General features: G+C 36.0%; 1 protein-coding gene and 1 pseudogene across 1 annotated transcript in view; both read right to left on the bottom strand.

The window, feature by feature from the left end:
• The window catches only part of Arhgap12 (Rho GTPase activating protein 12), a 116,422-nt gene that overhangs the window by 75,753 nt on the left and 12,727 nt on the right, over positions 1-27,942 (bottom strand). Inside the window, exons 2-3 of the mRNA XM_026402334.2 lie at positions 24,632-24,670; positions 21,525-22,286 (exon numbers count right to left, since the gene is read on the bottom strand). Coding sequence (XP_026258119.1) covers positions 21,525-22,202 — 678 coding nt within the window. The 5' untranslated portion in view covers positions 22,203-22,286; positions 24,632-24,670. The remainder of the gene's footprint in view (positions 1-21,524; positions 22,287-24,631; positions 24,671-27,942) is intronic.
• LOC113192247 (non-histone chromosomal protein HMG-14 pseudogene) lies at positions 12,975-13,321 on the bottom strand (annotated as a pseudogene).

Genomic DNA, 27,942 nt, shown 5'->3' on the forward strand with positions numbered 1-27,942 from the left:
AAAGAATAATAAAATGACTGATGATCAAAGTGTCAAGAACTAACAGCTATTTTATTATTCTATCTTCAGGTTTCATTCACATTAAAACATTACCTGTACACAGGCAGGTATATATTAAGTATTCACTAGAATTCCATACAATCTATTCTTATATTTTTCCCCTCCTCTTTAGTTACTTAAAGTAAATGATTATCAGCTTTTCATTTATATTCTAAAAACTAAGTCCACAGATACACACACAGTGGTTGTCATAAAATAGTCAATTGTTTTTTGTTAGTTTTGAACCCAGGGTACTTTACCAATGAGATACATTCCCTTCCCTTTTATTTTATTGAGACAGGGTCTTGCTGAGTTGCTAAGACTGACCTCTGCCTCAACCTCCTGAATGGCTGGGATTACAGGCTAGAGCCACCATGCCCAGCAAATAATTTTCTTTTTTTACAGAACCAAGTACTAGATAATACTAGGTAATACACTCTGGGCATAGGGATTTAAAAACTCAGCATCTGGCAGTAATTTAGCTACACAGCTTTCTTAAACAAAGCCAGTGAATATTACCTCTATCATTGCCTTAACTAATATTCTGCCAGCCACATGATTCAGCTTTCTGAGTGATTTTACTAGTTTCTGTGTTATGAAGCATTTATTCGTACACTACAACTTCTATTAAAAATTGTTAGAAAGCTCACCTTTGCACTTAAACAAGTAAAGGTGTTGCTTTCTTTTTGTAAAAAAAAAAAAGATTAATAACTTTGAAAGTGTTTACAAATCTACTTAATTTTATCTTCTTGAATTAATGGGTCAAAAAAGCAGTTTAGTATTTTTAAAAATATACGTAAAATAAAACCGTGAATTAAAAAACAAGCTGTGGGACCTAAAGAGCAGTGAGATCTTCAGACAGTTGTGCTCGGTCACTCTAAGACTACCAGTATCTATTATCACTAAGCAGCAAACAGTACTAACATCATGCCAATGTCACCTTTTATACCAGATTCACAGGTAGCTTCACACAGGATTTCATCTAAACCTAGCAACAATATGGAGTTCATTTTCTAAAAGTAAGAAAACAGGCTCAGAGAGTGTCTTGCTCAAGGTCATACAGCAAAACAACATTAAATCCAAATCTAAAAAGTCACATCTCTCTTAATCCAAGTTCAAATACCACATTGACTGAAATAAAAATACATACATATATAAATGGAAAATAAACAACAGTACTATAAGGGCTCAAGACACAATTCCAACCTATGAAGACACTGTGTTAGAATTCTAGATAAGACAACTGAAACTTTAATCACATTCTAATAAAAATTATGTTGAGTTTTCAGACAAATTCACCAAAACTTATTCAAACCATTATATAGCAGAAATACTACAGAAATGCTATAGAGCAATACTAAAAGATTTAGAGCCCAGATTTAGATTCCTAACTTTAGAACTGTGTTAAATAATAAAGGAGGAATAAAGAAGGATGTTTATCATGAGGCTGGGCAGGTGGCAAACAGCACTTCAGAAAGTTTTACAAAATCTAAGTAATGACTCCACTGGTTCCAAGAGCATGAAAGGAGGGGACCTCGTAAAAAGATTTATCAGCAATGAGTGAGGGTTTGGATAGAGAGGACATAACTAAGCTTTAGATACACAAAGCCCATTTATACTTGGTTCTAGATTCAGCACAATCTAGGAGAAAAGAGATGTGGGAAAAGCTCAAACAAACTCTAAAACAAAAGGGACTTTATACTTTATCCTGAATTAACCAGAAAAGCCGGCTAATCTGAAAAAAATCGCATCCCTCAAGCATTCTTTGGGCTGAAATTTGATTTGTACAATAGATTTTTTTTCAGCATTTCTTATAAAGAAACTGCACACACAGGATGATTGTACTTTGTATATATATGAATGTTTATATTAGTACCTAACACTTATATGTGTAAATACAATAAACATCTATATTAACAATACATACAATTTAAAAGATTAAAAGGAAATATTGAAATGACTTTGATTAGAATCAAAGCGTAAATCTGTAACAAATTAGAGAACTGGTTTTGTGAACCCATTATACTATGACAATATCACTTTAAAATGTTAGGTGGTGAACTGTTCCATAAATAAAATTTTCCAGCCAAGCACATTGGTGCATGCCTGTAATCTCAGTAACTTTAGAGGCTCAGGCAGGGGGACTGTAAGTTCAAGAGCAGCCTCAGCAACTTAGTGAGGCCCTAGGCAACTTAGTGAGATCTTATCTCAAAATAAAAAATCAAAAGGGCTGGGGATGTGGCTCAGTGTGTACAGTACTCCTGGATTCAATTATCAATATCCCACTTCCAAAATACTTTGACTAAACATTTCTTGATTTATGGTCATCATCATAAGCACTCATTACACTTTAAAAATAATATGATTCTAAACTTTATAGTGTTTGACTGCCTCCTCCTCCTTCCTTTTTTTTTTTTTTTTTTGGTACCAGGGATTGAACCCAGGGTGCTTAGCCACTGAACCACATCTCCAGCCCTTTTTATATTTTAAGACAGGATCTTGCTAAGTTGTTTAGGGGCTCACTAGTTTCTTGGGCTGGCTTTGAACTTGCAGGTCTCCTGCCTCAGCCTCCCAAGTTGCTGGGATAATAAAGGAAAACTAAAGAGCACAATGGAAGTTTTTGATAGGATACCTCATATAATCCAAGAGCCAATAAGCCTATTAATAAATAAATAAGAAGAACTGCTGTTAAATACTTACTAAACACTTGCGATTCCAGAAAGGAGGAGTAAGTTTACTTTTATCTATTTCTCCCACCAACTTCAAGTAAAAACACTGGACTTAATATATGAAACAAACAAAAGAATTCTCTGAAAGGTAGAGAGAAGGCAGATGGACTAGTGATCTCAGGACTCGATGGATAACATGAAGCTGAGTTCTGTGAGTTTACTTTTTGAAAATATTTTTTAGTTGTCAATAGACTTTTATCTTTTTATTTATTTATATGTAATGCCAAGAATTGAACCCAGGGCCTCATATATGCTAGGCAAGCGCTCTACCACTGAGCCACAACCTCAGCCCAAGTTTACTTTTTGACTTCATATATCTCAGATTTATAGAAGATATCAGCAATACAAAAACACCAATAGAAATAGACGCCAAAAGCCTCCTAAAATCACTGTTCTACCTAGCAAAAGAATCAGAAGAGAGGCAGCCTAAACAGAAAGAAAGCTTTTACCTATAACCACTCCATTTCAGGCAAATGTAATAGAAAAAACAAAGGCCTCAGTCACACCTCACCAACAACGGCTAAGTGGGCATCTATATTTTTACACTCATCATCCTGTAACAAGATACCCCCATACTCCTACCAGTATGATGTCAGAAGGAACCAGGAGAGTCATTATCAGTGAGTTACAGAATATCTCCCCATACCCTAACCCAATCCTAATGCACAGAGGGAGCCTAGACTTCCCCAATTTGGCAGCAAAGCACAGCCCCTCTTCTCACTGGGATAGTGTTAAAGAAGCACTAATGATGAGTCAGATCTTTTGCCACCAACACTCCCATGTCAATGAAAGCCACATCATCATTTAATGAGGCACTCAGCTCCTACCAGCCAGGAAGGGTTGAAAGAGACTCAGTAGAAGTTAAGACCACATCCCTCATCCAACAGTAAAGAGAAAACTTGCCTCTCTGGTGTCAACCAACCTAGCAGCAACAAAGTTGTGTCTCCTTGCCCCTTCTCCAGGTTCCATCTAGAACAACTGCTAAACTATAAGGTTTAAACAGGATCTAGAGTTTTATAACATCATAAAAATGCCTATGTTTCAATCAAAACAATATTATTATAAACCGAAAACAATCTTGAATGAAAAAATAATCAATACATGCCAACTTCAAGATGATAGAGATGCTAAAATTAACACTTATGATTTTGAAACAAATAAATATAAAATCTCCATAAAAAATAAGAAGTTGAAGAAAAATAATATAAAAAGAAGAAACAAATGAAAACTATAGAACTGAAAAAGATATATTTAAAAATTCAAAAGGGCTGGGAATGTGTCTCAGTGGTAGAGCACTTACCTAGCATATGTAAGGCCCTGGGTTCAAACCCCAGCACCACCAAAACAAAAACAAAAACAAAAACAAAAAAACAAACACAAAACAAACAAACAAACAAAAAACTCAATAGGTATGTTCAGGAGCAATGGCACATGCCTGTAATCCCAGCAGCTCAGGAGGCTGAGGCAGAAGGATTGCAAGTTTGAGGCCAGCCTCAGCAACTTGCGGAGGCCCTAAACAATTAGTGAGACCCTGTCTTAAATTAAGGGAGGGGGGCTGGAGATGTTGCTCAGTAGTAAAGTACCTGTGAATTCATTCCCCAGTACCTCGACTCTCCTCAACCCCAAACAAAAACACCTCAATAGATTGACTGGACATCAGAACAGAGTGAAGAGACAGATGAATTATTAACAGAAATCATCCAGTCTCATCAATGGAGAGAAAACAAACTGAGAATAAAAACGAGTTCCAGGTACCTGTGGGACTATAATCAATGATCTAACTCATACCATCATTGTCCCAGAAGGAACAAAAAGGAAAAAGCTGAACAATTTTTGAAGAAATGTCAGAAACCTACCAAATTTGGTAAAATAAACAAACAAAAACAAACAAATAAATAAATAAATAAAATGGCTAGCTTACAGATTTGAGAGACTGAGCCAATCCTAAACAGGATAAATCCAGTGAAATCCACAATAAAACACATAATCAACCTTCTGAAACCCAAAGCCACATATCTTGAAAGCAGTTAAAAGAGAAGTAAGACTTATTTGTAAGGGAATAACAGTTCAAACAACAGCTGATTTCTCCTCAGAAGCCAAAAGGAACTAGAATAGTACTTTAATATGCTGATAGGGGAAAAACAAACAAACAAACACAGCCACTCAGAATTCAATGTTCAGCAGAAAATATTCTTTATGAATAAAGGAGAAACTGAAATATTCTCACATGAAAGATAAATAAAGACAGTGTGTATACACTTAAAAAAAATGATCAGAGGATCCTAGTTTTTAAAGTAGAAGAAACAGAAGGAGGAAACCTGGAATACCGAGGAGGAGGAAAGAACACAGAAAACAAAAATATGTGTATACAATAGACTTTCCATCTCCTCTTGAGTTTTCTAAATCATGTATGATAGTGGAAAAGCAAAACTTAGGACACTTTATGATGAGTTCTCTAATGTATGAAGGATTAAGACAAGTATAAATGCTGAAGAGTAAAAAGAAGTAGAGAGAGGTAACATTATTCTATAGTTCACTCCAATTGGTAAAATGACAGCAGCAGAGTAAGTTATGCATATATCACTATACCTAGAGCAAACACTATAAAGCTTACACAAACATCAAAAACAAGATCAATGATTCCAAATAGAAATTCTGAAAAATGTCCCAAAAGAAAACAGAATAAACAAACAAAACAAGAAGTAAAACAGTAGACACATAGGTTATTAAAGTTCAACAGCCTGAAAATGCTACTTAAAAACAAAGATGGCAGAATAGATTAAAAAGAAAAACGCAAACAGTATTCTACAAAACATTTGTTTGAAATATGATAATATAGATAGGATACAAGTAAAAATATTGAAAAATATATTATAAAAACATTACTGAAATAAAAAGGTAGCCATTTTATTCAGAGGTCAATCCTCCAATAAAATATAATCTTAAATGTTTGTGCACCAAAATTACAGTTGAAAATATGTAAAGCAACAGTGGATAGAACTGATGACAGAAATATACTCAACAATAATTATACTTGGAGACTTCAACATGACTCTTTCAACAAAGTGATACAAAAAGCAGATGTAAAAAATTGGTAAGGGTATATAAAACACCAAAACAATATCATCAACCAAAAGGGTCTCATCCAATATAGTTCACTATACCCAACAAAAATATAATAAAGGTGGGTGCTGCGGTGGTACACACCTGTAATTAGAGGCTTGGGAGGATGAGACAGGAGGATTGGGAGTTCAAAGCCAGCCTCAGCAACATGGAGACACTAAGCAACTCAGTGACGCCCTCTCTCTAAATTAAAAAATACAAAATAGGGCTAGTGATGTGGCTCAGTGGTTGAGTGTCCCTGAGTTCAACTCCTGGTACACGACCCCTTCAACAAATATAATAAAATTTTTTGTTGTTTAATAGTACTGGGAATTGAATCCAGAGGCATTTTACCACTGAGCTACTTCCCCAGTCCTTCTAACCTTTTTTATTTTGAAACAAGGTCTCACTAAGTTGCCCAGACTGGCCTTGAATTTTCGATCTTCCTGCCTGAGCCTCCAGAGTCTCTGGGACTACAGATGAACACCTTTGTGCTCAGCATACATATTATTTTTAAGTGTCTACAGAACATATACTAAGATAAAGCATGTCCTAAACAATTCTCAAAAATTTAAAATTTTAAAATCATGATTGTTCTCCAACATGGAATCAAACTATAAACCAATAACACAAAGATAAAATATCTAAATTCATTTCAAATGATAATGTAAGCAGGATAAAGTAAAAATGCAGAGAAAGATATCATGAAAACATTATTTAAATACAAAGGTAGGAATATCTATAACTAAAAAAGACATTTCAAAAAATTCCATGAGTCAAAAAAGGAAGTCCTGAGTGGAATTTAAAAATACACTGAATTTAAGGGAAGGAAGGGGAAGGGAAGGGGAATGGGGGTAGGAAAGATGGTGGAATGAGATGGACATCATTACCTTAAGTACATATATGAAGACACAAATGGTGTGACTCTACTTTGTGTACAGAGACATGAAAAATTGTGCTCTATACATGTACTATGAATTGAAATGCATTCTGCTGTCATGTATAACAAATTAGAATAAATAAATAAAATTTTAAAAATCCACTGAATTTGAGTTGGGGACAGTAGCACATGCCTGTAATCCCAGGTGCTTGGGAGACTAAGGCAGGAGGACTGCTCATTTGAGGCCATACTGGGCAACTTATCAAGACCCTGTCTTAATAAAAAAATTGTTTTAAAAAGGGCTGGATATGTAGCCTAGCTGGCAGGATGCCCCTGGGTTCAATCCCCAGTACCACAAACTACATAAACAAACAAATACCCCAAATTCAATAAAAACAAAATTAGAGCCTATTGTACTTTTGCCAAGAGTGAAATTTATAGCAAGAGTGAAACTTAAAACTGTAGAGTTTCAAAAAAAAAGTGGGGTGGGGTTTCCAATCATCTAAGCTATGACAAGAACCCAGTGGGATTAAAACAACAACAACAACAACAATACTACAACTAAAGAGAAGGGAACATAACAATGAATAGAAATCAATGAAACCAACACAGAAAATTTAATAAAATCAATGAAAACACACTTGGCTATTTGAAAATATTTATAAAATTGACAAACTTCTAGCAACACAAAGAAAAGTGAGAGAAAAAATATAAATTACTAATATTGGGAAGGAAATAGAGAATATCAACATAAACACTGTACTCACAGAAAGAAAAAAAAATACCAGTAATTCTACCTACATAAATTTGATGACTTCAAAATGTAATAATTCCCATAATATGAACTAGATTATTTGAACAGCCCAATAACTATCAAATAAAGCAAACTGGTGATATAAAAATTTCTCAAAAGGAACTGAGGGCTGGCATACCTGTAAACCCAGCAATTTAGGAGGCTGAGGCAGGAGGATTCCAAGTTCCAGGTGAGACTCAAGAGCTTTAGTGAGGTCCTATGCAATCTAGCAAGACCTTATCTCAAAATAAAAAGTAAAAAGGGCTAGAGAGGTAGCTACATGGTAAAATGTCTCTGGTTTCAATCCCAGTTCCAAAAAAAGGGAAAGGGTTGAAGTATAGCTCAGTGAAGAGTGCTTATAGCATAAGTACCTTATGGTTAAATCCCTAATACAGAAAAAAATAAATAAAAACTTTCAAATAAAAATCTCCATGCCCAGAAGGTTTCATGGGAAAACACTATCAAAAGTTTAAAGATTAATTACCACCAATTCTACACATTTTCTCACACAAAACAGAAGATAAAGAACACCCCATCTTGGTATCAGGGATTGAACCCAGGGTGCTTTACCACTTAGTCACATCCCCAGCTCTTTTTGAGACAGAATCTTGCTAAGTTGTTTAGGGTCTTAATTTGCTGAGGTTGACATGGAACTTGTGATCCTCCTGCCTCAGCCTCCCGAGTCCCTGGGATTACTGGCATGTACCATCATGTCTGGTTTCCCCATTCATTTTGTGAAGCTAGTATCCTGTTGATATTCTCACTGATCAACAACAAATGAAGTACAAAAAACAAAGCAAGCCAACATTTCTTCTAAATACAAACGCAAAAAAAAAAAAGAAAAAAATGGAATTCATTAATACATTAAAAAAATGACCAAATTAGGTTATTAATTTGACCATGAACAAATGAGGTATATTTCAGGAAAGCTATCAGTATTCAAAATCAATCAATATAACCCACATTTAGGCTAAAGATTTTTTAAAAATCATAATCATATCAATGCATGCGAAAATATCATTTGACAAAATTAATATCCATTCATGATTCAAGGAAAAAAAAACTCAAAAAACAGGAATAGAGGAAAACTTCCTCAACCTCAGGAAGAGGATTTCCAAAACACCTATACATAAAAGGATATTTAACAGTGAAATACAATGTTTTCCCATTAAAACCAGTAACAAAGCAAGGATATCTATGTTAACACTTTCCTATTACATTGTATTGAATGTTCTAGCAAATGCAATAAAGAAAAAAAGGAAGAAAAAAAGAAATACAAGGCATACATAACAAAAAGAAAGAAACAATGCTATCCCTATTTGCAGATAACATCATGGTCTACATGGAAAATAACCAAGAATTAAAATTAAAACAAAAATCAACTCTCCTGAAATCAATAAGTTGAGTTAGGCAAGGTATCAGGATACAAAACAAGAACAAATGTAGAACTTCCAATTTTAGTTCTGACATGAAGAAAATTTGGAAATCATCAACTAACATTCTAACATGAACACAAAGGCTGAACAAATGATTTCTGTGGACCCATTAGAGAGCCAAGGTCTCATGGCAAACCATTACCACAAAATATTGAAATGGGGCAAATTCAGTCACGGAGGAGATTTACCTACCTAAAGCAGAAACTACTGGAGCTAACAAACCAGTAGAAACACTTAAATAGTAATTTTAATGAACTCTGGAGGCTGAATAGAGACCAGGGTAAGAATAACTAACTTATGGGAACCATCTTAAGAGGGACCCTACATTTTCCGAAACACACTTGATTTAAAGAGCCAAGAAAGCTACTCCCACAGCTCTGATGAGAGAGAGAAAAAGTAACCAAGTGTGAAAACCTCAAATAGTTCTCACAACGAAGACCTACTTTCCACAATATAAGATCTTACCAAAAGCCTTATCCAACCTGGAGAAAGGGCATTTCCCAGACTGTAGTCCTCTCTAGCGTTCCCGTCTCACAAAATGGAAAGAAGGAGGGAAGAAACACTTGTGAAGTTCATAGTCCAAAGACACACTAAAAGACCTGAAATATAATCACAGATACAGAATAGTTTCCCTTCCCCAACACTTTCTTACCATCACACCAACAGGGCTTTAGGGTAACAATACTCAATTACAGGGGAAAGATCTCCAAGAAACAGATATATAAGAAGGAAGGAGCTCTTTGAGAAGCCTCCAAGACAAACACAGTTACTTTAGGAATTTAAAGCCTCTGGTACCTGCAACTACAGCAAACTAAATACAATCTAATCTTTAGCCAGATTAACCTGATGTCTACCTGAGAGGTATATTTAATTCAATTCCTGTTTACTTGATACAACACATCTGGCTTTCAACCACAATTATTAGGCATGTCAAAATGTAGGAAAATACACCAAGAAACAAAGCAAGCATCAGAATCAAACTGGATACAGAATAGATATTAGAATTATCAGATAGGGAATTTCAAATAATTATTATTAACAGATTAAGGTATAAAAGGAAAAGGGGACAATATACAAAAATAAACGAGGAATTTAAGCAGAGAAAATTTTTTTAAAGTTTCATGAATCAAAACGACATGCCAGGAATTAAAACACTGTAACAGAAACAGAAAATTTATTTGATGATATAAGCAGTAGACTGGACACGGTGGAGAAAGAATCAGTGAGTCTGATTATATGCCAATACAAACGTTCCAAACTGAAAGCAGGATAAAAGTCCCCTAAAACTATACATATGCATCAGTATATAATACTTGAATTACTTCAGAAAAACCAAAGATCAAAGAAAATTCTGAAAGAAGTAAAGTGGGGTGCATCTTTACAGAGAAATGAGGATGAGAATTTCAATGAACTTCTCATCAGAAACCATGCAAACAAAATGGAGTGAAATAATGTAAAGTGTTGAAAGAAAAGAATCGCCAACTAGAATTTTATATTTTAAAAATGATGCATCCAAAGTAGAAATATTTTCTTGGGTCAAACAAAACTGAGAGAATTCAGTGCTACCAGATCAGACCTTCCCTGCAAAAAATGTTAATATTGTTGAGATTGAGGTTATGGCTTAGGGGTAGAATGCTTGCCTAAATTGCAAAAAACCCTTGGTTCAGTCACTGCAAAGGTAAAAATTTAAAAACTGCTAAGGTGGCATTACTCCCCAAATTGATCTATATACTTCAAACAATACCTAACACAATTCCAACTGGTTTCTTTGTAGAAATTGACAAGCTAATTCTAAAATTTATATGGAATTCAAAAGACCTAGAATAAATAAAAATACTCTTGAAAAAGAATAAAATTGAGCCAGGCACAGTGGCACATGCTAGTAATCCCAGAGGTTCAGGAGGCCGAGTTGGGAGAATTTCGAGTTCCAAGCCAGCCTCAGCAACTTAGCAGGGCACTAAGCAATTCAGTGAGACCCTGTTTCTAAATAAAGTACAAAAAAGAGCTGGGCATATGCCTCAGTGGTAAAGCACCCTTGGGTATTGAACCTGACTCCTGTGTGTGTGTGTGTGTGTGTGTGTGTGTGTGTGTGTGTGTGAGAGACACACACACACACACACAAATTGATAGTATTTTAAAAAAAAATTAAAAACCAGTCCATTAAAAACTGAGCAAGCCAGGCACTGTGGTGCACACCTGTAATCCTACCGGCTTAGGAAGCTAAGGCAGGAGGATTGCAAGTTCAAAGCCAGCCTCAGCAAAGCAAGGGGTTAAACAACTCAATGAGGGTGTGTCTCTTTTTGTATAGAATACAAAATAGGGCTGGGGATATGGCTTGGTGGTTGAGTGCCCCTGAGTTCAATCCCCGGTACCAAAAAAACCTGAGCAAAAAGGAAGAAACACTTCACCAAAGAAAATCGATAGCAAAATAGCATATAAAAAGATGCTTTAACAACGTTTCTCATTAGGGAATTTGAATTAAAACATAAAAACACTACACATCTATTCAAATGTCTAAATTAAAAAAATGCCAATATTAAAAGCTGGTAAAGATATGGAGTAATAAATATTCTCTATCACTGCTAATGGAAATACAAAATAATAAAATCACTTTGCAAGACAGGTTTGCAGTTTCTTAGAAAGTTAAATATAGTTGTACCATAATGTCTAGGAATCACGCTTATAGGTTATTTAGCCAACTGATCTAAATTTACATCCACGCAAAAGCCTACATATACAGGGTGCAATGACATACACCTGTAATTCCAGTTACTCAGAAGGCTAAGGCAGCAGAATTGCAAGTTTGAAGCCTAAGTGATCAAAATAAAAAAATAAAAGGGTTAAGGTTGCAGCTCAGTGGGTTCAATCCTCAGTATGCGTGCGTGTGCGCGCGCTCGCACACACACACACACACACACACACACACACAGAGAAAAAACACAAATCAATTTTTATGCCACTCCTATTCATAAATGACAAAAGAAGGGTGATCCTGAAAATTAAAAACTAAAAGAACTACACATAAGCATTATGTTCAACTGAATAAAGTTTTATCTCATTGGAGTACAATTAACAGTTCTGATATGTATAGTGGTAGAGTGCTCTGAGAGAGTACTCCTTTTTTGCCTCTTCTAGCTTCAGCTGGCTGCTAGCATTCCTTGGCTTGTGGCCACATTACTTTTGTCTTCACAGAGAATATCTTCAAATAACTTCAAATACCTCTCTGCTGCATCTTTGTGTGTGTGTGTGTGTGTGTGTGTGTGTGTTTGAGATTTTATTGGCTGTATTGAGAATCAGTACACAGACATTTCACTTTGTACACAATTCTTAACACATGTACCAGAAATCTAAAAAGCCTTATACTGTGATTCTTTTTCAGTTATTCCAGTGACTTTCCAGCTTTTAATTTGGAGGCAATTTTTTCTTAATAGAATATCAAGTACCAGTATCTTTGAATGCTGTTGTTACTTAGATCCCACTAATTCAAAACTTTGTCACACACAACAAACTCAAATTTTTCATCTTTCACAGCACATTAAAAATATTAGGAAAACTAGACTTCCACAACCAAAGATGTTACAGAGTACATACGATTCTGACAGCAATGATCCAGTAGTGGTCTTCTTTAGGAAACAATTCTACTAAAAAAGACAGGAATAGAAGTAATTTAAAATATTCAAGACATTAAATGCAATACTGTGACTCCAAACTGTCATTTAATATGCTTTGTATTGTAGGATATAAAACTAACCCCCCACCTATGGAATGTTAAGCTGACACCAAAGACAGTCCAAGCCTCTCATAATTCAATATCCCACTATTTTCTGATTGTACCCAAAAATAAACAACCAGCAAATGATTTCACTTCTAAAAAAAAATCATTCACACTTAAAAAAATGGGATGATTGGGATTCCCTCCTTTTTTAAAAAAAAATTTCTAGAGCTACTAAAAAACTTGCATTTACAAAATAGTTGATGAAAATATTCCTCTAGATTGTACAAGAAGGGAAACGGGACCACTGAAAAGACATGGTGTATGATTAATCAGACTTGGCTTCTTTCTCTTCTGCTTCATCAGAGGCTGGACTCTCCTCGTTTTTCGTTTCTCCATTTTCTGCAGGTAAATTTTCTTTAGTTTCTTGGTTAGCCACTTCAGCCTGTTTTCCCTTTGCTCCTCTTTTCCCTTTTTGAACTTTTTTGTCTGATGATTTATCCTTGCCCGCCACCTTCGGGGCTTGGCGTCCGCCTTGGCAGGAGCAGGCTTAGCTGACAGGCGGGCTGACCGCCGCTTGGGCTCCTCCTTCGTTGTGCCTTCGGCTGAGCTGACCTTCTTCTTGGGCATCCTGGGGGCGCATGGGGCACGTGCCAGTGCTGCAAGCCATGGCATGCGGAAGCCTTCTGAAGCTGCGCTGCCTAGCTGCTGTTGCGACCCCTCTGCTGCATCTTCATATCACACTTTTTCTGTGTGTGTGATGCCTCTGCCTCTTATAAAGACATTAGTGACTACATCCAAGTACCCAGAATAATCTCTTCATCTTAAGATCCTTCACTTAAAGACATTTGCAAAGACCTCTTTTCCATATGAGATAATATTGATAGGTTCCAAGGAATAGGATCTGATATTTGAGGTTGATATATTCAGCCTACTACAATTGCTAAAATAATCATGAAAAGAAATAGTGGTAGAAATCAGCATTCCCAATTTCAAGACTTATTACATAACTATAGTAATTAAGGCTACACAATATTAACTCACCTCATAGCCTCCTTCATCAGTGTTTTTATTTTTAAATCAGCCTATTTGTCTTAGTCCTCTTTCCAATAATTGTTCTTATTATTTAAAAGAACAGGGAAGAATGAAGCCGAACCATATGAACCAAAAAACAGATCCACACAAATATGACCACTTGATTTTTTTTTCAGGGGGGAAGTGATGGGTGTTTATGGGGTATTTTATTGAACCCACAGGAGCTTAACCATTAAGCTACACCCCCAGTTCTCAGGATTTTTGTGACAGCATCTCACTAAGTTGCCCAGGCTGGCCATCAGACCTGAAATCCTACTGCCTCAGTTTCCAGAGTCATTTACAAGCATGTACCACCAGGCCTGACAAAAACATAAAAAAACAATTTGTTGAAGGAAACACTGTTTTTTCAACAACTGCTACTGTAATAACTAGATATCTATAAGTCAAAATAAAAGAACTAGGATCTGAGTCTCAAATCTTATCAAAAAATAAAATCTGAATAGATCACATATTCAAATGTAAAACATTGACTTTTAAGGGAACAAAAACATAGAAGGAAACAAGATTTAGAATTCAGGGCTACTGTGATAGTTACTTTTGTGTCAATTTGGAGGGGCCACAGGGACCATATATTTGGTCAAATGTTATTCTGGATGTTTCTCTGTTGGTATTTTAGAAAAGATTAACATTTTCAAAGCAGTTTTTTAGTAAAGCAGGTTGACCACCATAATGTGGGCAGACTTCATCCAATGATAAAGGAACAAATAGAACAAAACATCTCCTCAAAGCAAAGGGAAGCAATGCCAATAAATGGCCTTTTGAATTTCAATGCAACATCAGTTCTTCACTGGGTCCCAGACTGCAGATCCACTTCATAGATTCTGAACTTGTAAGCCACCATATTTACAAGAACCAAATGCTTAAATTTATCATTCTCTCCCACCATATATAAATACATATATGAATATGTATACAACACATCCCATTGGTTCTGCTTCTCTAGAGAAGCCTGAACGAGATATGCAAGGAGTTCTTAGACTTGAACTGAAAGCATGACTCATAAAAGGAAAAATTAATAAATTGGAATTCATCAAAATAAAAAACTTCTGCTCTGCAAAAGACCCCACTAAAAGGATGAAAAGACAAACTATACGCTGGGAGAAAATATTTGCAAATAATTTTTCTGACAAATGACTAGTATTCAGGCCACATAAAGAGCTAAAAACTCCAGAGCAAAAAAACAAACAATCCAATTAGAAATTTGACAAAAGACATGTAAAACCTTTCAATAAAGAGGATACATTATTTATGGAAAATACACACACATAAAGATTTCTGAGGCTGAGGGGCTCAATAGTAGAGCACATGCTTGGCAAGCATAAAACTTTAAACTCAATGTCCAGCACCAATTTAAAAAAAAAAAAAAAAAACAAAGTCACGTATGAACAGCCATTCAGGAAATGTAAATTAAAATCACAATGAGATATTACTACACGCCCATCAGAATGCGTTACCAAAGAAAAGATGACATTGCCAAATATTGGTGAGCACAGAGACAAACTAATTCACCGCTGCTGAGATATAACATGGTACAGCCACTCTGTAAAACAGTTTGGCTGGTTCCTAAAAAACTAAACATATAAACTGGACATGGCAGTGCACACCTTTAGCAACCTGGGAGGCTGAGGCATGAAGATCACAAGTTTGAGGCCAGCCTCAGCAACTTAGCAAGACCCTGCCTCAAAATAAAAAATAAAAGGGGCTGGGAATGTACTTAAATGGTTAAGTGCCCTGGGTTCAACCCCCAATATCAAAAAATAAACAAATACATAAAAGTAAAAATTACTAAACATGAAACAACTATACAACTATATTCACCAGCATTTATCCCAGAGAAAATCTACACACCAACCTGTACAAACATGTTTTGAATAGTTTTGTTTTTTTTTTAATGAAGCCAAAAACTAGAAGGGAAAAAAAAAAAAACCCTAAACATTCTTAAATGGATAAATGGTTAAATAAACTATGGCATATCCATATCACAGAAGACTGCTCGACAATAAAAAGAATGAATATTGATAGACACACAAACCTGGATCAATCTCCAGAGAATTACAGTGAATAACAAAGCCAACTAAAAGTTGGTTCTTTGAAAAAATAAATAAGATTGATAGACCACTAGCCACGCTAACAAAGAGAAGAAGAGAGAGAACCCAAATTACTAGCTTACGGGATGAAAGAGGCAACATCACAACAGACAATTCAGAAATACAGAAGATAATTAGAAATTATTTTGAAACCCTATACTCTAATAAAATAGAAGACAGTGAAGGCATCGATAAATTCCTTAAGACATATGAACTACCCGGATTGAATCAGGAAGATATAAACAACCTAAACAGACCAATATCAAGTGAGGAAATAGAAGAAGCCATCAAAAGACTACCAACTTGGGGCTGGGGATGTGGCTCAAGCGGTAGCTCGCTCGCCTGGCGCGCGTGCGGCCCGGGTTCGATCCTCAGCACCACATACAAAGGAAGATGAAGATGTTGTGTCCGCCGAGAACTATGAAAAATTAAATAAATGTTAAAATTCTCTCTCTCTCTCTGTCCCCCTCTCTCTCTCACTCTCTCTTTAAAAAAAAAAAAAGACTACCAACCAAGAAAAGCGCAGGACCAGATGGATATACAGCAGAGTTTTACAAGAACTTTAAAGAAGAACTAATACCAATACTCCACAATCTATTTCAGGAGATAGAAAAAGAGGGAGAACTTCCAAATTCATTCTATGAGGCCAATATCACCCTGATTCCCAAACCAGATAAAGACACCTCAAAGAAAGAAAACTACAGACCAATATCCCTAATGAATTTAGATGCAAAAATCTTCAATAAAATTCTGGCAAATCGTATACAAAAACATATCAAAAAGATCGTGCACCATGATCAAGTAGGATTCATCCCTGGGATGCAAGGCTGGTTCAATATACGGAAATCAATAAACGTTATTCACCACATCAATAGACTTAAAGATAAGAACCATATGATCATCTCGATAGATGCAGAAAAAGCATTCGACAAAGTACAGCATCCATTATGTTCAAAACATTAGAAAAACTAGGGATAACAGGAACTTACCTCAACATTGTAAAAGCTATATATGCTAAGCCTCAGGCTAGCATCATTCTAAATGGAAAAAAACTGAAGGCATTCCCTCTAAAATCTGGAACAAGACAGGGATGCCCTCTCTCACCACTTCTATTTAATATAGTTCTCGAAATACTGGCCAGAGCAATTAGGCAGACAAAAGAAATTAAAGGCATTAAGATAGGAAAAGAAGAACTTAAATTATCACTATTTGCGGATGATATGATTTTATACCTAGAAGACCCAAAAGGGTCTACAAAGAAACTACTAGAGCTAATAAATGAATTCAGCAAAGTGGCAGGATATAAAATCAATACACACAAATCAAAGGCATTCCTGTACATCAGCAACAAATCCTCTGAAATGGAAATGAGGACAACCACTCCATTCACAATATCCTCAAAAAAAAAAAATAAAATACTTGGGAATCAACCTAACAAAAGAGGTGAAAGACTTATACAATGAAAACTACAGAACCCTAAAGAGAGAAATAGAAGAAGATCTTAGAAGATGGAAAAATATACCCTGTTCATGGATAGGCAGAACTAACATCATCAAAATGGCGATATTACCAAAAGTTCTCTATAGGTTCAATGCAATGCCAATCAAAATCCCAACGGCATTTCTTGTAGAAATAGAGAAAGCAATCATGAAATTCATATGGAAAAATAAAAGACCCAGAATAGCAAAAGCAATTCTAAGCAGGAAGTGTGAATCAGGAGGTGTACCCATACCAGATTTCAAACTGTACTACAGAGCAATAGTAACAAAAACAGCATGGTACTGGTACCAAAACAGGCGGGTGGACCAATGGTACAGAATAGAGGACTCAGAGACCAATCCACAAAATTACAACTATCTTATATTCAATAAAGGGGCTAAAAGCATGCAATGGAGGAAGGATAGCATCTTCAACAAATGATGTTGGGAAAACTGGAAATCCATATGCAACAAAATGAAACTGAATCCCCTTCTCTCGCCATGCACAAAAGTTAACTCAAAATGGATCAAGGACCTTGATATCAAATCAGAGACTATGTGTCTGATAGAAGAAAATGTTGGCTCCGATCTACATATTGTGGGGTCGGGCTCCAAATTCCTTAATAGGACACCCATAGCACAAGAGTTAATAACTAGAATCAACAAATGGGACTTACTTAAACTAAAAAGTTTTTTCTCAGCAAGAGAAAAAATAAGAGAGGTAAACAGGGAGCCTACATCATGGGAACAAATGTTTACTCCTCACACTTTTGAGCCCTAATATCCAGAGTATACAAAGAACTCAAAAAATTAAACAATAAGAAAACAAATAACCCAATCAACAAATGGGCCAAAGACCTGAACAGACACTTCTCAGAGGAGGACATACAATCAATCAACAAGTACATGAAAAAATGCTCACCATCTCTAGCAGTCAGAGAAATGCAAATCAAAACCACCCTAAGATACCATCTCACTCCAGTAAGATTGGCAGCCATTATGAAGTCAAACAACAACAAGTCCTGGTGAGGATGTGGGGAAAAGGGTACTCTGGTACATTGCTGGTGGGACTGCCAATTGGTGCGGCCAATATGGAAAGCAGTATGGAGATTCCTGGGAAAGTTGGGAATGGAACCACGATTTGACCCAGCTATTGCCCTTCTCGGACTATTCCCTGAAGACCTTACAAGAGTGTACTACAGGGATACTGCCACATCGATGTTCATAGCAGCACAATTCACAATAGCTAGACTGTGGAACCAACCCCGATACCCCTCAATAGATGAATGGATAAAAAAATGTGGCATTTATATACAATAGAGTACTACGCAGCACTAAAAAAATGACAAAATCATGGAATTTGCAGGGAAATGGATGGCATTAGAGCAGATTATGCTAAGTGAAGCTAGCCAATCCCTAAAAAACAAATGCCAAATGTCTTCTTTGATATAATGAGAGCAACCAAGAACAGAGCAGGGAGGAAGAGGAGGAGGATAAGATTAACATTAAATAGAGTCATGAGGTGGGAGGGAAAGGGAGAGAAAAGGGAAATTGCATGGAAATGGAAGGAGACCCTCATTGTTATACAAAATTACATATAAGAGGTTGTGAGGGGAATGGGAAAAAAATAAGGAGAGAAATAAATTCAGTAGATGGGGTAGACAGAAGATGTGAGGGGAGGGGAGGGGGGATAGTAGAGGACAGGAAAGGTAGCAGAATACAACAGTTACTACATGGCATTATGTAAAAATGTGGATGTGTAACCGATGTGATTCTGCAATCTTTGTAATGTTTTGAATAACCAATTAAAAAAACCAACAACAACAACACTCAAGCAGCTGTAAAGAGGCATAACTAGAACCACTGGACTAAATCATCTTCAGAAGCAGCTCCCCCAGGCCAGTCAGCCCTGTATAATACTGGAGCAACCCCAGGAGAGACCCCAAGCGTTCGCATCTATTCAGCTAAGTTGCTGATTTACTGGTCCACAGAAATCGAGAGATAATAAAATTTATTAATCATCAGTAGATACCTAATGTATTTACTATGTACTCAACAACTCTATGATCCTCATTTTAAGATGAAGTTAATTGCCACATGGAGGTTAAGTAAGTTTTCCTTGGGTTGAAACTCAGTGGTAGAATACTGGCCTCACATGTGTGAGACCCTGAATTCTACACCTACCACCACAAAGAAAAATAAAAGTAATTTTTTCTGATTATCACATGGCTGGCAAGTGATATGGAACCAGATTCAAATTTAAGGCCAAAACTATTAACTACTATGCAAAATGTGCTCACCAAAGTTGAAGTAATTCTGATAACATGGCTTTTATTTTTTGCTATGAAGTAGAAGGCAACAAAGTTATCTAGTAAGAGCACAGGAAAAAGCAAATGAATCAGTGAAATTAAGAAAATGGAAAAGGTTTAAAACAGCTGTCTCAGAGTTAGGAAGACAGCTGGTCAAAGAAATCTGGTAGTACTTCCAAACAGTACTGCGACCAAGTAGAAGTTGGGAACCATGAACTTCCAGTGCAGTGAACTTAAGATGACCACAATGAAAAGAACACATAATTGTTCATGCACGTAAATACAATGGGTGAAATATGCAGATAGCTGGTTGGAAAAGAAAACATGTATCTCCCAAAGCCCATTAGCTTGATAAGGAGCTAGCACAGAAAAACGTCAGGAAACACTATATATTCTATGTCAGAGTGTCATATGAAGATTAAAGGAAAGTCTACTGAGACCCACAATGATAAACTGATCTCAAACACCTGAAGTTTTTCTAGAGAATCTTCCCTTTTCCTATTTCATTCAAAACTATTACAAGAAAAGTTACAACCTACAAAAAGAATATACTTCCATAACAATGAGACCACAACTAAGTAACCTTCTAGTCATACACTGACTTAGCTTGATGAATACCCTACAACTGAGCTTCACCCCCAAACTTAATAATTTTTAAATTTACTTAAAATTAGACTTTCCTAAATGCACCCAAATTTTAATTTCATCCATATTTGGGGGGCAGTGGAGTAGTACTGCAGACTGAACCCAGAGGCAACTTTACCACTGAAGAACATCCCAGACCTTTTTATTTTCTTAAATTTTGAGATAAGGCCTTGCTAAGTTGCTGAGACTGGCCTCCAACCTGTGATCTTCTTGCTTCAACCTCCCAAGTAGCTGGGATTACAGGTGTGTGCCACTACTCCCAGGGCTTTGCACAGCTGAACAAGCATTCTGCCACTAAGCCACATCGCCAATCATATGAATATGCTTTTAAAATGGCTTTACTTCACATGAAAAATAAACTGGCATACACCTGGCAGCAAAAATAGGAGGCAAAACAAAATTAGGTTAAGAGAAGAGGGGTGGGGAGAATCAACCCTGAAATCAACAACCTAAAATTTTTTGTAGGCTAAAGTTCCATGTAGTCAAGAGTGGATATTTAGATATTTAAGTCACAAAAGTATATTAGTGGAAGTAAAGGTTCCTTTGCTCTACATTTTTTGGTATTTAAGGTTAGTAAACTAGTTTCAATGAGCAATAGCTAGTGGTTAATACTCCAGTGACATCTCATGTATCTATTATTGTCTGAGATTTATTAGAAATAAGTCAAAAATGAGCAGAGAAAGGAAACAGTAAAAGTTTTTCTATTAGAAGAAACATTAAGCAAGGTGTGGTGGCACACACCTGAAAGCCCAGCTATGTGGAAGCTAAGACAGGAGGATCACAAGTTCAAGGCTAGTCTGCATAATTGAATAAGACCTTGTCTCAAAATAGAAAAACAAAAAGCAAGGTCTTAGCTCAGTGGCAGAGCACTTTCACAGAATGTGAGAAGTCCTGGGTTTGATCTCCAGATACAAGAAAATGGTAAAAAGAAATATCATCACTGCCTAAAATAAGTAAATCCCTTCTGCCTTAGGCAATACAGAGAAAAAAATAACTTTCTCAAATTTAAAGTAGTCCTAGTCCTGAAAGGCAAAGAATTATGAAAACCATAAAGTGACATATTTTCTAACTCTTTATATCAAGACAGAATCCACATATTCTGAAAATATAAAGCAAAACAAATAAGTCCTAAATCTTATATAAAGACTTTAAATAAAATACAAAATTAATTTTTAATTAAAGTAGGACATGTGTTTCACCATTCTATTCTAAATCTTACCCTTATCTGTTCAGTGGAGCTGCTGCTAAGTTCATCTCCAGATTCAGAATCTTGATGGATTCTTTCCGAGCCTTCTCCTACTGAATCACAAGACTGTTCCTGGGAGAAGCTAGTTTTCTCAATGTCCAAGAACTCTGGACCAGGAAAGTGACCAAATAAGCGCGTCCTGTTCTGGCTACAAACTTTAGGAGAATGTGAGTCACTGTTAAACTTTCCATTATTATGGGTCAGGTCCAGGCTTAGATTGAGAGTGGGACCTGGATTATAATTGGGTCCAAAATTCTGATTGGCATCACGAATAAGACCTGTTCCTTGAACAGACGACGATGGCTTCCCAAAACTTGAAAGCTCAGGCAATTTGTTCACATTTTCTGTCGATCTCTGAAGGTGTAGACTCTGCATCATTTTCATAGAATTATTTGGCAGTCCAACTGCCTGCTTAATAGGCGGCATTAGAGCTTTGCGGGTGACCTCCTTAACATATTGGGCTGGCACATAAAAGGCTTTGGAATTCTCATCTGGTTTAACTTGCCACCAGTCATCATTGGTCTTTTTCACCAAGATGTAGCGCTCCCCTTGTTTTATCACAATCTTTCTGTCCTTGGCTTCATATTCATAATCATATTCCACTTCAATATACACTTGTCCTGGAACCATCTTCCCACTTCTGTCAGCCATTTTTATTCAATATTATTCACCTCTCAAAAAGGATGGCATGCCACATTATGGCTTTAGGACTTGCTGCATTAATATAGTATGTTACTTAAATGGAAGAAGAGAACAAAGAAAAAATTTAATGTAATCTGGATTTGCTATTTGTTCACAAACATCAATAATACAGGTAATACAGAACATTACCTTCAAATCTCAAACCCCAGAAAAGAAACAATACATAATATGTATTATCCTACATTTAAAAAAAATACTTTCATTTTAATTATAATCTAAATTTTTCAGTAATTCATGACCCAAACTAAAACTAATGACTGGAACAGTGAACATACTAACCAGTCCAACCCAACACTATCAAAAGTAAGAATTGGAAAGCACTTTCCTAATTTTCATGGCTACTTCAAACCTCCTTCATTTTCCTAGGAAGGCTCAATAATAATAATAACTAATATGTCTCGGGCACCTGTCAATGGCCAGATACTGAGCGAGGTTCACTATATGCAACACCTAAGAAAGCTTTTGAAAGTGGACTTCAATGACCCCACCTTAATATTTTACTTCTTATGTTTCGGGAAGATTTAAAACATTATTAGCAAGCTTTAAAAAGGTTTAAGATACACAACTAAAAAGAGTATGTTTCTAATATAATTTTTTTTTTAAATAATGCTATTACTAGGCAAAACTTACACATAGATAACCAAAAGAAACTACCTGTTTACTTGGTTTCCCTCTTACCACTACTCAATAGGGCCACAATCCTTTTTAGGCCAAATTCACAAATATTAACAGGTAACCAGTCTTTTTATTTATAAACGTTAAAAATATATACTTGTTCCTCTAATTCAAAATCTGTTAGAAATGGCCCAGCTACTTGAGCAGCTGAAGCAGGAGGATGAAAAATTTGAGGCCACCCTGGTCTTGGTGAGATCCTATCACAAAATAAAATAAAGGGCTGTGGTGTAGCTAAGTGGTAGAGTGCTTCCTAGCATGCATGTGACCCTGGGTTTAATTCCCAGTGCCACAAAAAAAAAAGAAAGAAAGAAAAAAGAAATGAAATAGCCCTAATCTGCCTTGAGAAATCTAGCATTTACTTTTATTTCCATTCCAATTCCAAAATATTTTGGTACCTCTAGAACCATAGGGCTCAAGATTCAAAATAAGCACAGTAGCTCAATTTTGCTACAACCTGAGTATGTCAACTCCAACTGTTATGGGATGAACTGTATACTCCAAAAAGATACATCAAAGTTCTAACCCCAGGACCTGAAAATGTAATCTTATTTGGAAATAAGGTATCTGCAGACATAAAAGTTAAGATGGGGTCATAGTTGATTAACGTGGGCTCCCAAACCCAATTACTGGTATCTTTATAAGGAGTAGATTTGGAGACAGAGAAAAGAAGACCAAGTGAAGACTGAGCAGAAACAAGTGAAAACCAAGAACCACCATAAGCTGGGAAGGGGAAAGGAAGGAGGTCTCCCCTAGAGTCTGTGGAGGGCATATACTCTGCCAACACTGATTTTTGGACTTCTGGCCTCCAGATCTTCAAGAGAATAATTTCTGCTGTGTTAAGTGACCCTGTTTGCAGTACAGATGGAGCATACCTCATCCAAAACTCCCAAATACTCCAAAATCTGAAACTTTCTGAGCACTAACATGAAGACAAAAATGGAAAAATATTGGGAGGCTTGAGACAAGAGGATCTCAAGTTCAAAGCCAGCCTCAGCAATGGCGAGGTGCTAAGCAACACAGTGAGACCTGTCTTCAAATAAAATACAAAATAGGGCTGAGGATGTCACTCAGTGGTCGAGTGCTCCTGAGTTCAATCCCTGGTACAAAAAAAGAAAAAAAAAAAGAAAAAATATCCAAAATATCTACACTTGTCTGTCCTCATTTGATAGGTCACAGTCAACCTGCAGCTATATTAAAAATACCATATATTCATTCTATACCTGAAACATAAATGATTTTCACATTCAGACTTGGGTCCCATTTCCAAGATACTATATAAATGCAAATATTCCAAAATTTTAAAATATCCAAAATCTGAAATATTTTTGATTGCAAGCATTTCAAATAAGGGATATTCAATCTCTATTTTTATTACAACAGCCTTAAGGAATTAACATACACAATCCCAAACTCAAGTATGTCAATGTTAAAGCAAACAGAGTTACCAAAAATGTATAAACCCCAGATTCTAAGACAACCTACCAATTTTCCTCAGCATTCAAATATTAGGTATATTAAATACTATATGTACAGAAAAGACCATTCTCCTGAGGATAACATTCTTCTCTATGATAAAATCTATAAGCTCAGGTGGTAAATATTTACTAATAGAATTTCAGCAAGTAAAATTCTAGACAAGCTACTTGAGTACTGAGTTTAAAAGAATACTGTAGTTTCAAACAAAATTAAAATAAGAAACTTACCTTAAAAGGAGATATAAATATCCAGCATTACATTTAAACCTACAAAATAAAAAAGTATATTAACTCTAACCAAGATTCCTTAAAGAAGGCAAAGCATTAGCTCAAAATTTTAAAATAGCTTCTTTATAATAGCTATAAGGAACAAAGGACAATTTTATATTTCATGATTGTGTTTAGCACACCTTCCAAGTATGCAAATACAATCACTAAGAGCCATTGAGGTCTGCTTTACCACTGGCCTCTCCTGCTTTACTTCCATTGTTATAACTTCATTTCTGTCCCTTAGGTTTTATTCTGGCAGATGAGAAAATCTTTTAAACTTCTGATTATATAAGAAACAGTTCTGGTAAATTGTTAAGAGGACAGAACAGATTTTAAAGTTTATGGTACTGAGTGGGCAAATAGAATAAAAACATATGTTAAAAGCTATTGGAAGGGCTGGGGGAGTGGCTCAGTGCTAGAGCACTTGCCTGGAGTGCACCAAGTCCTGGGTTCAATACTTAGAATGCCAATTAAATTTTCAATGAAAGTATTGGGAATCCTAACACCCTCCCATTACTTACAAGTTATAAAATATGGAAACTGACTTTTACAATAAAGATTTCTGAACTTAACCAAATGATCAAACTTAGCAATATCAATAGTGGGACAGTCTAATAATATATTCTTCCTAACATGAGAGGATAAAACATACACAATGTTACCTATGTTGTATTCTTGACAAAAGTATTTTCACATGAGCAAATTTTAGGAAATAAATCCAGAAAATGAGACATAAATTTTTCGTTACAACTTTTCAAAACTGTACACTGAACTATAGTTATGCATGGCATAACGCCATTTCTTTTTTTTTTAAAGTGTGTGTGTGGGGGGGAGAGAATCTTTTTTGTAGATGGACACAACACAATGCCTTTATTATTATTACTTTTTTAATGTGGTGCTGAGAATCTAACCCGGGTCCCCCTCGTGCTAGGCGAGTGCTCTACCGCTGAGCCCCAATCGCAGCCCTGCATAATGCCATTTCAGTCAAAAAAAAAAAAAGACCAATATACACAATGATGATCCCATTAAATTATCCTAGTAGGCTGGGATGGTGGCAAATACCTGAAATCCCGAAGACTCGGGAGGCTAAGACATGAGGATCCCAAGTTTGAGGCCAGCTTCTCAGAGAAGCCCTAGCAACTCAGTCAGATCTTATCTCAAAATAAAAAAATAAAAAAGGCTGGGGATGCAGTTCAGTTTAAAATGCCCCTGGATTCAACCTCAGTTCAAAAAAAGATCATACTAGTAGAATAGTTCAGTGGTAGAGCTCTTGCCTAGTATGTATAAGGCCCTGGGTTTGATATCCCCCACCAAAAATAAAATAAAATATTATAATGGAGCTGAGACATTCCTATCATTGCATACAAACATTACAGCACAAAGCATGTGGTAATGCCAATATACACAAACTAACCATGCTGCCAATAGTATAAAAAGTATAGCATATTTAATTATATACATTATATAATTGGTGAGAACAATGTTACTTGTTTATGTTTAATATGCTATATTTTTATTGTTTTTTAAAAAGCCTATTGGAAAGCAGCCTACTGTAAATGCTGTATTATGCTCGCAGCAGTCTCATAAATATTGCATTTATTTCTCTTTTGTGGGGGAGGGGGGGAGTAGTGGGGATTGAATCTAGGACCTCACACACGCTAGACAAAGTGCTGTACCACTGAGCTATATCCCCAGTCCTTTTTATTTTATTTTGAGACACAGTTTCACTAAGTTGTGAGGTTGGTTCTGAATTTGTGATCCTCCTGCCTCAGCCTTCCATGTAACTGGGACTGATGTGTGTCATAAAGCCTGACTACCACATCTCTGTACCCCATCAAGAGGCCACATGAATTGACTGACCATCTAGGTTTGTGTAAGTATAATGTGATGGTCCAACAGTGAGGAAATATCCAGTGACCAATAACTCACAATGTATTTTCCTGTTAAGCAAAACATGACTGTGCATATTTGGGGATGACTTGTGTTTTTTCTTTTTTCTCTTTTTCAGGGAAATAACAAGAAATATCTGAAGATATAAAAATGAGTAAGAGAATATGAAGGTAATATTCAGGTTACTGTAGTTCTGACATATCAATCGATCCACTATCCATAAGAATGAAGAAAAGGAAAGTACAAAGAATAATATAAGCTATATGAGTTCATGCTGGTGTGAGAGGGACTTTGGGGCTGGCAAACAACTATATAGGTTAAAGGCCAGTCCAAGTTTAAGCTCATTCATTGTCAGGCTTTATATCTTTCATAATGCCTACAAAGATAAGTATGAAAGAGGAGTTAGAGAGAACAATAAGCAAGTCAGTTCCACTATGTTCAACATGGGATATTCAATCCACAGTTTTAGTTAAAGCAAAGAGAAATGGAGGGCAAGGGAGACATCTATAGATGTTAAAAGACATCTATAGCCAGCGCCATGGTAGCCCACTCCTGTAATCTCACAAGCTTGGGATTCGGAGGCAGAAGGATCACTGTTCAAAGCCAGCCTCAGCAAGTTAGTGAGGCCCTAAACAATTTGGTGAGACCCTGTCTCAAAATAAAATGGGCCTGGGGATGTGGCTCAGTGGTTAAGTGCCTCGGGGTTCAATCCCCAGTACCCCAAACAACAATAATAAAAGATATCTGTATAGAAAAGTAGTTAAATACCAAGGCAGATCAAATGGGCCAGACTGGATACAATGAGAAGAAGAATAAGAGCTAAGACAGGTTATGAGATAAAGCCCGGATGAGAGTGGAGAATGAAGGCGAAAAACCCTAAGAGAAACCACTAAAATTATTAACGTCTAGGCCTAGGGCTATAGCTCAGAGGCAGAGTAGCTGCCCTGTAGCAGGCATGAGGCTCCAGGTTCAATTCCCAGTTCTGAGAGGGGGGAAAAAAAGAAAAAGAAAGGAATTTATAAATATCTTATATTTATATAAAGCCACATAGCAGGAATTAGGTATTGCAATCTTATGTCTAGAATAAGTTGAATAAATGAAAAGGTTTATTATAAATTATGGATTAAAAGAAAATTAAAATTATGAAATAGCTTTAAAAAATTATATGCAAATGTGTGAATACTCTATTTTTATTTTTGAAAATAAGCTCTATTAAAACAAAGCTTATAATTTTAATATTAGATTGTTTCTTCCTCTATTTCTGGAACATGTGAATTCTCCTCTCTAAATGAGGTTGAATATTGTTTATTCTAGTATCTTATTCTCTCAAGTATTTTGGTAGGATCTTGCTTATTCAACTGTAAGGCTCTCTGATCAGG

Source organism: Urocitellus parryii, chromosome 9 (genome assembly GCF_045843805.1).
Source record: "Urocitellus parryii isolate mUroPar1 chromosome 9, mUroPar1.hap1, whole genome shotgun sequence".
NCBI lineage: Eukaryota > Metazoa > Chordata > Mammalia > Rodentia > Sciuridae > Urocitellus > Urocitellus parryii.